General features: G+C 37.0%; 1 protein-coding gene across 9 annotated transcripts in view; it reads left to right on the forward strand.

The window, feature by feature from the left end:
- Positions 1-14,813, forward strand: part of pard3bb (par-3 family cell polarity regulator beta b) — a 287,760-nt gene that overhangs the window by 87,714 nt on the left and 185,233 nt on the right. For all 9 annotated transcript variants that reach the window (XM_052565052.1, XM_052565050.1, XM_052565049.1 and 6 more), the window contains exon 6: positions 8,711-8,787. In XM_052565052.1, the coding sequence (XP_052421012.1) occupies positions 8,711-8,787 (77 nt within the window). The remainder of the gene's footprint in view (positions 1-8,710; positions 8,788-14,813) is intronic.

The raw sequence follows: 14,813 nt of genomic DNA on the forward strand, positions 1-14,813 counted from the left end.
AAAATTGCAGTGACATATGTGACCCTGGACCACAAAACCAGTCTTAAGTCGCTGGGGTATATTTGTAGAAATAAACCAAAATACATTGCATGGCTCAAAATTATTGATTTTTCTTTTGTGTAAAAATCATTAGGATATTAAGTAAAGATCATGTTCCATTAAGATATTTTGTACATTTCCTACAGTAAATATGTAAAAACATATTTTTTGATTAGTAATATGCATTGCTAAGAACTTCATTAAGACAACTTTAACCCTCTGGAGTCGATTAATGCGTATACATGTTATGAGTCATTTTCTCCTGATTACCCTGAAAAGAACTTAAATTACACTTTCCGTTTTAAACGTACAGATAAGAGCAATACATCAATTGAATCTGTAAAGAGTCTACTTCTGTATACAGACATAACAACAAAACTTTGTGCATTTATAAAATAAAGATAACAAACAAGGTGTGCTGTCTGCAGCCTTTGTTTGCACTGATCTTCATTTACAAATGCATCATTAAAATGAATTGTAAGTCAGTGAACACTCAACGAAGAGACATGAGAGAGAGATTTATAGAAAGCCTGTCTACGTTTAAACTAAACAAGTGCTGCCGAAAACAAATATTCTGTGATAGTTATCCATATGAAAACAAAGCGATGTCTGTTTTTCACGTCTCCCTTCATTATCTTCTAATGCGAGCATGCCCCCACGCTGAACGCTCTATTAAGATTCTGTTTCACTGAAGCGCGGCTTGAATACGCCCACACAACATAAGACAACGCAGAGAGACTGTTCAAGTTTTTTTAGTTTACTGTTTGCTTCGCGATGAGAGGAATAAGACCTGATTCACCCCAAAAAGATGTGATGTGGTTGAGGATTTGAGATTTGGATTTCCTCAGAAAAAAAGAATGAAGCACTTTATTCATTGTCGGTCAATGGAGTCTCCGTTGATCACAGCGTAGTGTCCCGTCTCGCGGAGGGGAGATCAGACATAAATTCTAAGCCACATTTGATGTAAAAAAAAAAAAAATCTAGTTGCTCACCAGTGAGTTCTATATTAATGTGTCAAGTTGTTATCTAACAATCTTTACTTCTATTGTTTGTGATTTCTGTTGACACTCTCATAGGGTATAAACCCATCAAACCACTCAGTCCTGCATCACTGGTTTTGTGCTTGAGTGTGTGTTTTTGCATAACAACATCCATCTGCTTAAGGATGAGAATGTTTCCATGTGTTTGTGAGACACCTTGTGACGTCACAGCATGACTGGTGCATGATTAGAACAGCCTCACATTGTCTTAGACTCCTGTCTGTAGTGTGAACTCTCGCACACTGTCTGCGCTCTCGTGAGCTTCTTTAAAATGACGCTCAAAAGGGATACATGATCTCAAATTGAAACGGCTCTGCTTTTAATCCAACAGCCTCTCATTCACAAACCCCCAATTAACATCAATTTCTCTGTCTCGCTTTCTCCCTCTCCCTCGCTCTCTTTCAGCCCATTGGGTGTAATTAAACTGGCACTTTTCATTGATGAAGGCTTATGTACAGCTGGAGGAGATATGTGTTTGTGTGTTACAGAAAGAGAGAGAATCTGAACAAAGAAAAGCCAGGCAAAGAAACCTAGAAAATGTGGCAGGAGACCATTACTGAGATTTTTCACTCCCAGTTTTTGACATTCCCAAGTTAACAAACTATGCCCACGTTTTAAACATGCAATATCTACCGAATTTAACACAATCAACGCCCCTTTCTATTAGTTTGTCATATTTCCTTGGTCCTTAGAAATCATAGAGCATGATATTCAGAATTTGATAGCAGTAATAGTTTAATGTTCAGTTTTCCTTGGCAGATAAACTGAGTTTTATGAATACCGTACAATATTAGCGTAATTTACAAAAAAACTTAATTTAAAATACAGTGCTATAACAACTCAGTACATGTTCAGCACAACTGCACAGCTGTTTGGTAAATCCACCCCATGTGTTTGACTCTGTATCTGTCCGTCAACCTTCTATGTAATAGCTGATAATGTAGATTTAATGTATTACTGTTTAAATCATCTTTTGTTCATTCTAATCACTATAATCTCAATAAGAAGGTTTTATCGGTATTGTCATGTTACTTAATTTTTCTATTCATTTGATATGGATGTGCATTAATGTAATTCAGCAATAAGCTTCTGAGACCGATCTCTCTCAATGGCTAAATGTACAAAATGAAACCGTATTGCATAGCTATTGTATTCGGTCTCATTAGGCAAAACCTATGAATAAATCTGACTGATGCTATGTTAATAGAAGTTAGAGAAGCCTTGTCATGAAAATGGATTCCATAAATATATATCAGTGCTGTCAAATGTTAAATCACATCTACAATAAGTTTTTGACTAGCATACATAATATATGTGCGTGTATTTATTATGTATATATGTATATATTTAAGACATATTTTTTTATATATGAAACATTTAAATAAATTAATACAAATAAATTAAACATTATAAATGTTTTATAAACATATATGTTTTATTTCAGATGATTAATCAAGATTAATCGTTTGACAGCACACACACACACGCGCGCGTACATATATTTACACACACACACGTATATATATATATTTAGGAATTCTAATGTAGCAGTTTATATATATATATATAACTCCTATATATTATAATTTTAAAATTCATAAAGAATTAGCATTGCTATTTTAGAATTCCTAACTAAATCAAATAAAATGCAGTTCTGTATTTAATTTTAGTTAATTAGAATGACCATGTTTTGGAATTAAATGGTAATTTCAAAGGCAAGTTCATTTACTTTCTGAATGGCACACTGTCCTGAAGGGCTGTTGACCAGGCTTTCGAACGGTCTCTCTCTCTTTTCTTCGACCTACCATTCTTCTTCATGGTCTTTCACACATCTCCACCTCTCTCTTTCTTCTTCTCTACTGAACCTGTCTGCTCTGCGTGTGCCTCCTCCTGGCTGCAGGAACATGCGGCGTGTCTGTAATAAGTGAGTGTGCCGGAGAAATGACAGGGTTAGAGCTCACTAATGCACTCAGAGTTGCACCCTTCTATACTGAAAACCACCAGAGAGGGAGGGAGATGGACAGAGAAAGAGAGGGTCCACACTACTCTATACCTGATTGAGGTAATAGGCAAGGTAATAGGCCTTTGTAATTGTTCAGATTGTCACTTGGCCTTTTCAGCAGAAGTAAGTGGTTGGAAAAGGGAGAGAAACGGCCCTTGGGCTTGCCCTCGCCTCCTACTGAGGAGATATTTTAAACTTTTCATAAAAAATACTCTTCTCTCTCCAAAGACAAAAGAAGTGCTGAACTTACCCATTTGAAAGATTCTTAAAAGCCAAATTGGTGGGTGTCAGTGATCCAGAATTTCCCGCAGACACTATTTGAGCTTTCACAGGCCATTATTTTAAGTGATTTTGAGATGTAATTAGTTTGGATGCAACAATTCTTTCGGATAATTATTGCCATTTTATTCCAGCATTTAGGTGGTCATCTTTAACTAATGGAAGTTTAATCACCACTAAATATCCAGTATATTACCCAGCCTGAATCCCACTGTTTTTTTTTCTTCTTCAAACCAATCAGTATTTTACAAATTAATGGAGAGATTGCTAATCACTTTCAACTAATACTGTCAGAAGTTTAGTTTTTTGTGCATTCTTTATTATCCACTTTTTTTCATGTTTTCACATCTCCTGTAAGTTTTCTGGTCTTATGATCTGTCACATGCATGTTTATTTGTCTGTCTCTGCCATCATTAGAACAGTCGTCCTCTGGGAGGATCTCAGAGACCGCTAATTGCTCTGGGAGTATTTTTTAGTATCTTGAACCCTGTGGGTTTAATAGTCACCATGAAGTGATACTTTAAATGTATCACTTGTTGGAGCTGTGATTCCTCTCTTCCTGTGGGGGGTGTGTGTGTTTGATGGTAAATAACACCATGCTTCCTGTGAGGAATTGGTTGTATATTGTTGATGGAGGTTCTTACGATCTTTGCTTGTGGGTCACCTGCTGTGTTGACAGGTTTTTTTTTTTTTGTCATTGCTTTTCCCGTATTTGTTTTATTCTGTTAAACTTGTAGGGCACATATAATGACATTGTACTTCCAAACTTAAAGTACTCAAAAAGGGGAACATATAACTTTATGTAAGGAACAGACCAAAATTGTTATGCATCATTAACGTGGCACTATAGCCGCGTTTCCACTATCGGGCCAAAAGCAGGCGTACTAGTGCGTGCCAGGACCAGTCGCATTTCCACTGTCACTTCCGGGGCTTGATCGTGCCTCATCGGTGCTTCTTCAGGGCCAACGACCATGTTTTTTTTGGCCCGACGGAAACCTTGGGCCAAAGTGGGCCAGCTGGGATTAGAGGAGTGGTTATAAACAAAGGCAGAGTTTCTCCGCGTCTGGAGAGGGTCAACGCTGTGGACTATTTCAGAAAGATAGCAGCCATAACACCAGCATTAAAGACTTTTTAAAATAAGTTGAGCTCAAAACTCACTTTCAGTCAGCAGCGATTGTTTGAAATAACTTGATCCAATGTGGACTATAATCACCATATAAGGCAGAAATATTTATAAGTGATGCAAAAGATGTTACCATAGTAAATATGGTAAAGGCGACCACTTGAAGTAATCAGACATCAGCTTATTCTTTATCACAGTCGTGTATTTATTTAGTAACATTTTATCTGTCATAAAGTCATTTACATTTTTGGGGGGTAAATTATACCTTTACCCCCATTTCACAGACTAGGCTTAAGTCTAGTCCCAGACTAAAATGCATGTTTGAGCTATTTTAACTAAAATAAACTTGATTCTTAATCTAAGCCCTTTCTGTGAAGCCAGTTGTTAATATTTACCAAAAATTATATACTGTAATATTTGGATGGAAATCTAAAATAACGCTTAAATCTACAAAAACATGCATTTCCAGATTTCTTAGTAGGCCAAATGTTTGCTTATGTTTTTGGTTTGTGTTTTTTTCACATCTGCATCCCAACAACATGCTACCCATGTCTTTGTAGGTCTTGTCCATAAATGGAATTAAGAGGAGGAATGGCTAACCCCACACTGATCCACTCAAGACTGAAAGTCTACAAAAATTATTTATTTTTCAATTTGCATAGTGCAAAAAAGTGCAAAGTGAGTTAAAAAAAAACGTTTGCTGGTGTCCATTCTGTTTTTAACTCACATGCACTTTGCACTTTTTTGCACGATGCAAATTGAAAAATAAATAATTTTTGTAGACTTTCAGTCTTGAGTGGATCAGTGTGCGGTTAGCCATTCCTCCTGTTCATCCCAATGCCATTGGCTCTACGCACCTGCAGTACTAAGAACTTTTTTTCTGTTTGGAGCGCTACATATTTTTTCTAGTTTCATATATTAAATGGAAAATGTAATTATTGTAATGGTGTACATTTGAAACTGTGCCGCTCATTGTCTGATAACAATCAACAGGTTGAATGAGTAATGGGAGCAGATGTCTTCATTTAGAAAACAGGTGTATCTGATGTTTGCCTTGGTTAAAACGATTAAACAAACACATATATAGATAAACAACATATATATATAGACAAGCTAACTCTCATAACCCTCTCAGCATGTGGTGCGTATCCCATCACACCCTCCAGTGTATTTGCTTCCCTTCTTGGCTCTGTCAAGGCTGTCGCCTTCTTTTTGTTTGCCACTGTTCCATAACTGTCAGCTCCATCCATGTCATTCATTAGATGAGGGTCAGTGAGGAGATCAGGCACTACGAGCAAATAAAACCGGTGACATGCTCATCAGATCATCAGTCAGCCGCTAGATTAATGCTTTTGTTCTTTAATTAGCAACAGCATCAAACCGTGACTCAAACGGCGCAAACTAATCATTAAAAATGAGAGGAGAATGAATCACAGGCGCACTCTTGTTTAAATGATTATAATTTTTTTGGGTGGGTGTTTATGTAGCTTGTGCGTGCCCATTAAAAATATGTTCTGTTTGTGTATTAACAAGGGAACAAGCCATCAGCTGTCACTGTTCGGTTAATTGTTTGTGGTGCCTTGTCTATGAAGGTAGGCGTTCTGGCATAACTGCACATGCTGGTAATGTCAGCTTTCAGGAGGATGTTAGGATGAAGAGTTGACGCTTGTTGTCTTTTTTGGGTCGACACTTGAAGACACTTTTACCATGCAAACATTTATTTAGTGCCTTAACCTCTTTTTTTAAAGCGAGTGCTTGCTACAAAGGCCACATTGTCAAGGGAATGAGACATTCAAGCCTACATCCAGACTTGTTTTTAATCGTAAAAACTAAGCTGTCTCTAGATTTACAGCTGGTACATAAACATATTGGTGTTTTAGCTGTCTTAAATATTACACTTTTGCCTTAAGTGTACTTTTAATGTTGTTGAAAATTCATTTTATAACACCATTGTCCACCCTCTTGTTGACTCTTAGGATTAAATAGGCAGTTTTTTGCTATTGTATTTTTAATATAGCTATATGTAAATGATCTTGACTAACTTCTTTGCATAGGAAAAACTTATGAGTGATTTTGGCATTTGAGCTGCTTTGTGTTGTGAACATAAGTTAAAGAGTTCTGGATAGTTTACTCACCCTCAAGTTTCTTTTGTCAAGTAGAAGTCAATGGGCACCAGAATTCTTGGCTATTTTTTGGTTTGTTCTTTACAGAGGACGGAAATTTGACATGAGGTTTAGTAAATGACTATAGAATTTTCAGTTTTGGGTGAGCTATCCATTTAAAGTTCTGTTCACACAGGACAGAAACTGTAACTATAAGAGAATAGCGAAGTCCACACCGTAACCTTAACAATAATGACACCGAGCACTGCAATTAGTGGAATAACCTTCAAATCATTTTTTATTAAACATGAATAGCCAATCAAAATCCATACAAATTCAAACTTCTGCTGAGTTGAGTTGACAGAACACAGCACATGTCAGCATACACATTATCAGCTATTAGTATTGAGCCTAATATGTGTATTGTTATTAACTATATATGTATCATTCTTTTTGTGAAAGGGGCTTATTACAGTTAAATAACAGTTGCTTACAGAACTAACTATTAATTACAAAATTAAATATTTAAATGTAGCTTTATGCTTTAATATTTACGCATATACTCCATTGACGTACAAATATTTTAAATCTGTCAGGTAGTTATCTAGCAAATAATACCAACTAAGCTTTGAATAACAATATACTTTGAAACTTAATCTATATAATTTTACCGCATCAAAATATCATAACTAGATAGTGATTTTAAAAAAGGCAGCTTAGAGTAGCTAGTCTAGTTCAATTTTTGAAAATTGTTATGTTATATGAATGCACACATAAACGCAAGTGCCTAAAGCACTGATAAAATATCATGCCAAAAATTGTAATACTATTTTAGGTTATGCCTCATACCTATTGAGATTCATGGCTGTGTCCAAGGAAATGGAGCATTATTGGGCCGGCCAATCACAATTGAATTGCCTCTAATTCCTTAAATCACACTTTTGGCTTTCTAAAGGACTGCTTTGAGAGGCAGGGGTTTGATTGACATGTGCTAATGGGGTCAGAGGTTACAGGCAAGTACATTAGGGCTTTCTGCTCGTGCTGACCCCTGCCACACAGAGCTGAAGGGCAGCATGATGCATTTCTGCTGCTCGATATGTTTGAGTGACCGGCCCTCCCCACGGACGTCACCCCCAGCTCCCCTGCCCCAAACTACATTCTATACATTACTACTGTGGTCACTAGACACCTTTCGGTTGATTAAAGCAGGGTTTTCACACAGTTTGTTACATTATTCTCATTAATGACCATGTCAGTGTGCTCAAAAATTAGCTAAGCTTGGCACAACATCCGCCAAATGATGTCTTCGGTACAAACATAGCCATCCAAGTGAAGCCTGACATGCCACATACAATTAATTATCACATTTCATTGGGCACACACACACGTTGATATGCCTTGTGCAAGTCATTATCCTGTAACAAACCACATTTACACACATACGTGGCACATATTTGTAATTACTCTCAGCCATAATGCGACGCACACACTCGTACGCTAGTAAAAGCAGCTACATGACTAATGATCATTCCCAAATCCTGACATGAGATAAATTTGCTGTTTTTCTTGAGAGAAATTCATCAGTTCTGGCACATCCGCTCTAATGGTCTTTTAATGCTCAAATCAGCAGCCATTTCTGTCAGAGGAAATTCCTCCCTTGAGCCTTTGCAACTGGTTGGCAAGTACAATAACGTCCTATTATGAGGCTCTTTTTCGTAGGGAGCCATAAAGGAGACTCGTTTTACTCGTCATTAGCTAGCATTTGCATTTATTGCCTGTTTATTTTACCATTAAATGTATTTTCTTTCTTTATGTTCTTTTGTAAGTGTTTTTTAGGGGTGTACATAAAGTATGCATTCTTGCATCCCATCTGTGCCATTTAAATGGAGCTTTGTGAACATTTGCGACAGACCGACTTATTTGGTTGTCTAGTCGCGTATCCAACCATATATATATATATATATATATACACAAATATTTTTGCTTTTAAAAAATAAAATGTTTGCTATTGCATTTAAACAATCAATTGTCCCGTTTTTAAGACTTTTGCACATTGTTTGGCCTATGTTTCTTTTTTCCCTTTTTTCCCCTCACTGTTTCTGTGCATCTGTCTTTTTTTTTGTAGGGAATCCACGTACAGACTGACATGGACTTTACAGCCGAGGTGACTGGCAACAGCAAATCTGGCCCTTTCGGTGTCAAGTAAGTAGACTGTGTGTGTGTGTGTGTGTTTCACATTTACACTTCTGTTTAAAAGTTTGTGTTCAGTAAGTATTTTTTCCAAAATAAATCATTTTTATTCTGCAAGGATGCATTAAATTGATTAAAAGTGCCAGTAAATACTTTTATACGGTTATAAAATGTATTTGTGCTTCAAATAAATGTTTTTTTTTTTTTTTTTTTTTTTTTTTGGTGAAGTATTCCTGTTTCCACAAAAATATGAAGCAGTACAATCGTTTTCAACATTGATAATAAGACATGTTTCTTGAGACTGATTTCTGAAGGATCATGTGACATCTGAGAATGGAACAATTTTTAATGATGTTTCACAATTTTACTGTGTTTTTCAACAATTTAATGCAGACAAATATGATCATAATGGAAGCATTAAAAAAAATCTTACAGTCCCAAAACTTTTTAACAGTATATTGTATGTAAAATCGGCTTAAGTCTATTTTTGCATTGTTTTGTGGTTTAATAATATAATATATATACAAATGTATGTGATACCTTATGATCATGCTCTACAGCATGATTGAAAAATGATCCAAAGAGCATTTTGAGCTTGAGTGGAAATAAGAGCATCTGACTGTCTGTGCATAGACACTATAAGTTACATATATTTACTTATTTCACTTATTGATCTAGAAATAGTTCAGAATTTAAAATATCTTTTCTTCATTTTACATAAAAGTGTTATTTTAGACCTCACTATACAGTGTATGTTGTTGTTTTTGTTGCTAAATATGTGCTATTTTTTTATTATTATTTCCCTCCATCATATCATATCATTAGCTAACATCCCAATTTTCCTGCTCCTCATTGAGGAGATCAAGGCTTTGTGGCACTTGCATATAAAATGATTATTCATTAAGCAGCTTCAGAAAGCAGAGGGGAAGGGCTCACACAACACAAACAAACACATGCATTAATGAAGGAGAGAGATGACTAATGAGCCAGTCTGGGATTAGACACTCTCTCGCCAACCTCTTCTGAATCCCAGAGCGCTTCTGAACATTAGAGTCTGGGCTCACTCCCGGCCTTCAGTACCTCTGATCGACGCTTCTGATGCACTCTCTGTTTGCACACACTCAAACACACACATCAGGCAGGACCACAGTGGTGTGAATGCCACTGAATTATTCTTTCTTTAAAGTAATCTATCAATTCACAAAACATTTTATTGTCTTTCTGTTTTTATTTTACTTATTTTCCCTCAGTGGCCATAATGTCCAGGCTTCAGCAAAATGCTTTTCTACATTACAAACACAATCCTCACCGCTGGCAGGTTTTTATTAAATCAATTTTTTAATTTGATTTAGTATCTCACCCATGCTTTAATTCTGTTGGACGTCATATGTTCATTTATGCCTTCTGGTGATTTTGGAAATGCCACATTCTGTGTTCTAATAGGTTCTAAACATATTGGTGTTTTAATACGATTGGTTTAGATTATTAAAGGAATGGTTTACCCCCAAATTAAAGTTTGTTGAACATTAGCTCACCCCCAGGCCATTCAAGATGTAAATGAGTTTGTTTCTTTGTCAGAACAGTTTTGGAGAAATTTAACATTACATCACTTGCATCACCAATGGATCCTCTGCAGTGAATGGGTGCCGTCAGAATCTAAATGGCTGTTAAAACATTACAATTACCCACAAGTGATCCACTAGACTCCAGTCCATCAATGAATGTCTTGTGAAGTGGAAAAACTGCATGTTTGTAAGAAACGAATCCATCATTTACACATTTTAACTTTAAACTATCACTTCTGACCAACACACCAGTCCATAATAATGTTTGTTTCCAAAAGTGTATCCCCTGTTGTCCTCTCACACCAAAATCCATAAGTGTATTTATATAGAAAGGGTTCGGACTGATTTTGCTTGTAAATGGTGGTTGATCTGTGCATATTTTGAGACGACTTTATTCACTGAAAAGAGCAATATTATGGAAAGTGTTTTTTTTTTTTTCAAGTAAAAAACAGCTTCGAGAGACTTTAATTGATGGACTGGAGTAGTGTGGATTATACTTGTAGATTATTGTGATGTTTTTATCAGCTGTTTGGAATCTCATTTTAACGACACCCATTCGCTGTAGATAATGCATGATAAGTGATGCAATGCTAAGGCCCCGTCCAAACGGAGACGGAGCTTACCCCAATCCGATCTTTTTTTTTCCTTGTCTCAAGAAATATCCGCGTCCACACGAAACGGCATAATGATGTAGTATACATGCCAGACCAGTATGTGGCGCTGTAATTCTGCCACAGAGATACACTAAAAACAGAGAAGAAGACTTGGACTATGCTCATAAACCTTGCGCGTGGTACACAAACGAACATAGAACAATACATTTATTAATCAGTGTTAATGTTAGTTAATAAAAAGACAATCGTTCAGTGTTTGTTCATGTTTTTGTTGCTGTTACGTGACATAGAGGTGTCTGACTAGGGGGGAGACGTGGGCTGATGACGTCATCGTTTCAGAAAATATACGGATTAGCCGGCGTTTTCAAATTTATCCACTCTGGGACCCGGTTTCAAAAAAATAGCGGTTTCACCTTATGAAAACGCCGGATCCGTGTGGACGAAACGCCTATCCGATAAAAAAATTGTGCGTATTCACAGAAACGCGTCTCCGTGTGTACGGGGCCTAAGTTTCTCCAAATCTGTTCTGATTAAGACAAAAACTCATCTACATCTTGAATGGCATGAGGGTGAGCAGTTTGTTGGGTGAATTATTCCTTTAAATTCTATACAAATTTGTAGATCCTGTTTGTACAGAATGGATTTCATGAGGGAGTCAAATAGTCCCCTAAACACATTCAGAGCACAGACGGACAGTAAGAAGGGGTTGATAGGGTCACATCCTCACGACGGGACTCCTCTACCAGCCTCTCACCATAGCAGCCGGCTGTGCCATCACTGTGAGGAATGCTGTATGCTCTCTGCTCTCGGCAAATGATCCTTGAAATTGAGAGGGAAAAAATGAATTATCGTTTGCACTTTGAATGTAGATATTGAAAGCCATAGGTACGGACATCACTTTGCTAATAACATTTATAGGTTGTAGGAATGTGTAATTCAAAGAAAGCGTTCAGTGGCTTTATGGTTGGTCACCTTAAAGGAATAGTTCACTCACCATCATGTCGTTTCAAACCCATATGAGTTTCTTTCTTACGTGAAACACAAAATGAGAATATATGAAATGTCTGAACTCATGTGAAAAAGAGATTCAAGTGACCACGTCTGCCCAGATACAAGAAAATAAATGAAAAAAATATATACTACAGTACCATAAACATAGTCCTAGACTATTATAATAAATATAATACTCAATAATGAAAGTAAATAAATATAAAAATAAAATCCTTGATTCATGACCCAAAAGCTGTTATCATAACGTTTTTTTTTTTTTATTGCTTTTTTATACTGAATAAAATGTTACTGGGTGATTACCTTGCATTGTTTTGTTTGTTGTGAAAAAATGACAAAACGTTGCTTTTCATTCATGAAACACAAGAATTAAAAAAAAAAAAATCTATGTAAATCGTTGGTAAATATATTCTCACATACATTGTTGCTTTGAATTCAATGTGTCCGTTTACGTGAGAATTGTTTTACGAATGATTTACAATGGAATGTCCTGCTTGTGTATCATGATTGATGCCCTGTGTGAATTGGCTTGTATTGTCAACTAGAAAACAGGAAGAGATGAAGAAGGGTAATTTCTGAGCACAGATGAGTCCTTATGAATCATGAGGTTTAATAGAGACACTGACATACACTTGGACTACAGGTAGAAATGAGGCCGGTTAAGCTAAGTGATGCTTTGTGTATTATTAGCTGTGTGTATAGGTTATGCATAGACTTGCTGTTTGTGCTCTGGGGCTAAACAATATAACTAAAAAAGAAAACTCTTTTTTTTTTTCCAATTTCAGTTTTAGATTTCCTTTATATGCGTCTCATTTGGCCTTTTTGCACTTCTGTTTATTGTGTTTTGTGTTATTGTGTCATTGGCGTCTGCCGCTGCGGCCCCTTCTCCATAAGCACTTCACTTCACCTTTGTTCCCTTCGCTCCTTTCTTCATCTATTTTCCCTTCTCTTCCTTCCTCTGTCTGTCTTTTTCTGTGTAGATGTTCAGAGGGAGCGCGGACTCATCCGTGTGCTCTTATCTGCTGTGCCATTGTGCCGTTGACTCCCTGCTGTCAACCCCTCGGGCCTCTTTCACACTGACACCCGTTTATCATCATCCTCTCATCACCCTCTCTGCCAATCACACACACACCCACTGATAACCATCCGCTTTATCAGTGAGACAGTGAGAAAATCTTAAACTCCAACCCCATCAGAGTTGAGCCTGATTCCTGCATCTAACTCCGCGTTTCCTCTTAACTGATCTCGATTCAGTCTGCGGGATAACATTTCAGACACGCCGCCTCGGGGGTTTAATTTCGGCTAAGATAAACAGCAGTATCAAAGATTTGCCTTGTATTAGTTTCTGCCACAAGATTATACCTGGGTGCTTAAGATTTTCTAATAGAAAGCATGCAATCTCTCTTGAATCAATTAAGCGAGAGCTGTCTTCAAGTGAAAGGTAATTGAAGTGATGAAAAGAGGTGGTGCTGGTAATCTGGGGCTCAGCGGTCAGTATTGTAGTGGATTAGAGCCGCATTGTGACGCTGTCAGTACCGCGTCTGATCGATACGGTGCTATGATGATGACGGTGATGGGAGGTGCACTGAGAACCCCATTCTGAGCTTAAGCGTCTGACTGACAACATGGCGTTGAGCAGCTTAGATGCATCCTGTGGCTCAGTCTGGAGGCTTTAACTTCAGAATGTGAATTTCAGACTTTCTCAGATTGGGGAATTTTAAAGTTTGTTGGTCTACAGCTTTGTAGAGTATTCACAGAGGTTTGTAGAAGTTATATTAGAGGTTAATGCAGCCGATCCTATAGTAAAACGAATGTTTTTTGGGATGGTGATTTGTATATGAATTTACATGATGTGATTTGTACAGAAACATATACAAAAACTATTTTAAAGAAGCATGAAGTTCCACCCCTTAACATAACTGTCAGTGGGGTGCAAGCTGTTCGTATAAAAACATATGGATTCGTTAGCCACTAATTCATCAAATAGTTAAGAAATGCCACACTATAAAGGTTCTAAAAGAGGATTGTTGCAGAAATGCAGTAGACATACAGTTTTGGGTCCCCCGTAGAACTTTTCTGTAAACAGATCTTAAAACCTTTTTTTTTTTCTCTCAGTGAAAAACAAAAACAAAATCTAAGGCCTCGTTTACACTAGTGTGTTTTACTTTCAAAGCATGTAATTTTTGCTCCGCCTGTTGTTTATGTTACTCCAACGTTTTTCGACCCTCAAAATGTAGACTTTTCTAAACGCTGTAGACCCCGTTTTAGATTGAAATTTCCAGGGTTGGGTTTCCGTGTAAACGGACCAAAACTGAGAGTTTTGGAAAAGATGGCGTGGCTGTCTACATTCGCTCTGCGTATCCTTGATGACCGTGTAATTGACGACTTGCACATTTTGAGAGCTTTTGTGGAAATACTTCAAATCAATTATTTGACTGGGAAAAATAGTAAAAGGCAGGTTGTTAGGAGGTATATATATATAAGGGATGTCATGCAAGTGACGATCTGTACTGACTTGTAAAACTGAAAACTTCCCCCAACTAGAAATTCCTCCACCTATATAAAATAATCCCACCTTAAAAAGAGGATTTAGACAACTTCACAACTCATATAATACATTCAAAACATTTGTTCCATGGATCTCCATTGATAGTGTGTTTTGTGTGAAGTTTTACTAACCTCTCTATTTATTCCGATGGTAAACGGGTTTAACATTAGTCATCCTTTAATGCTGTGAGTCTGGCATATTAGCAGCTGGAGACTGAGAGCGTGATTGTACATGCGGTGCTTTCTGCATCCCTGTTGAGTGACTGGATCCCTGATTGTGAGGCCGAATTATAGTCCTTTTGAA

The sequence above is a fragment of the Carassius gibelio genome, chromosome B9 (genome assembly GCF_023724105.1).
Source record: "Carassius gibelio isolate Cgi1373 ecotype wild population from Czech Republic chromosome B9, carGib1.2-hapl.c, whole genome shotgun sequence".
NCBI lineage: Eukaryota > Metazoa > Chordata > Actinopteri > Cypriniformes > Cyprinidae > Carassius > Carassius gibelio.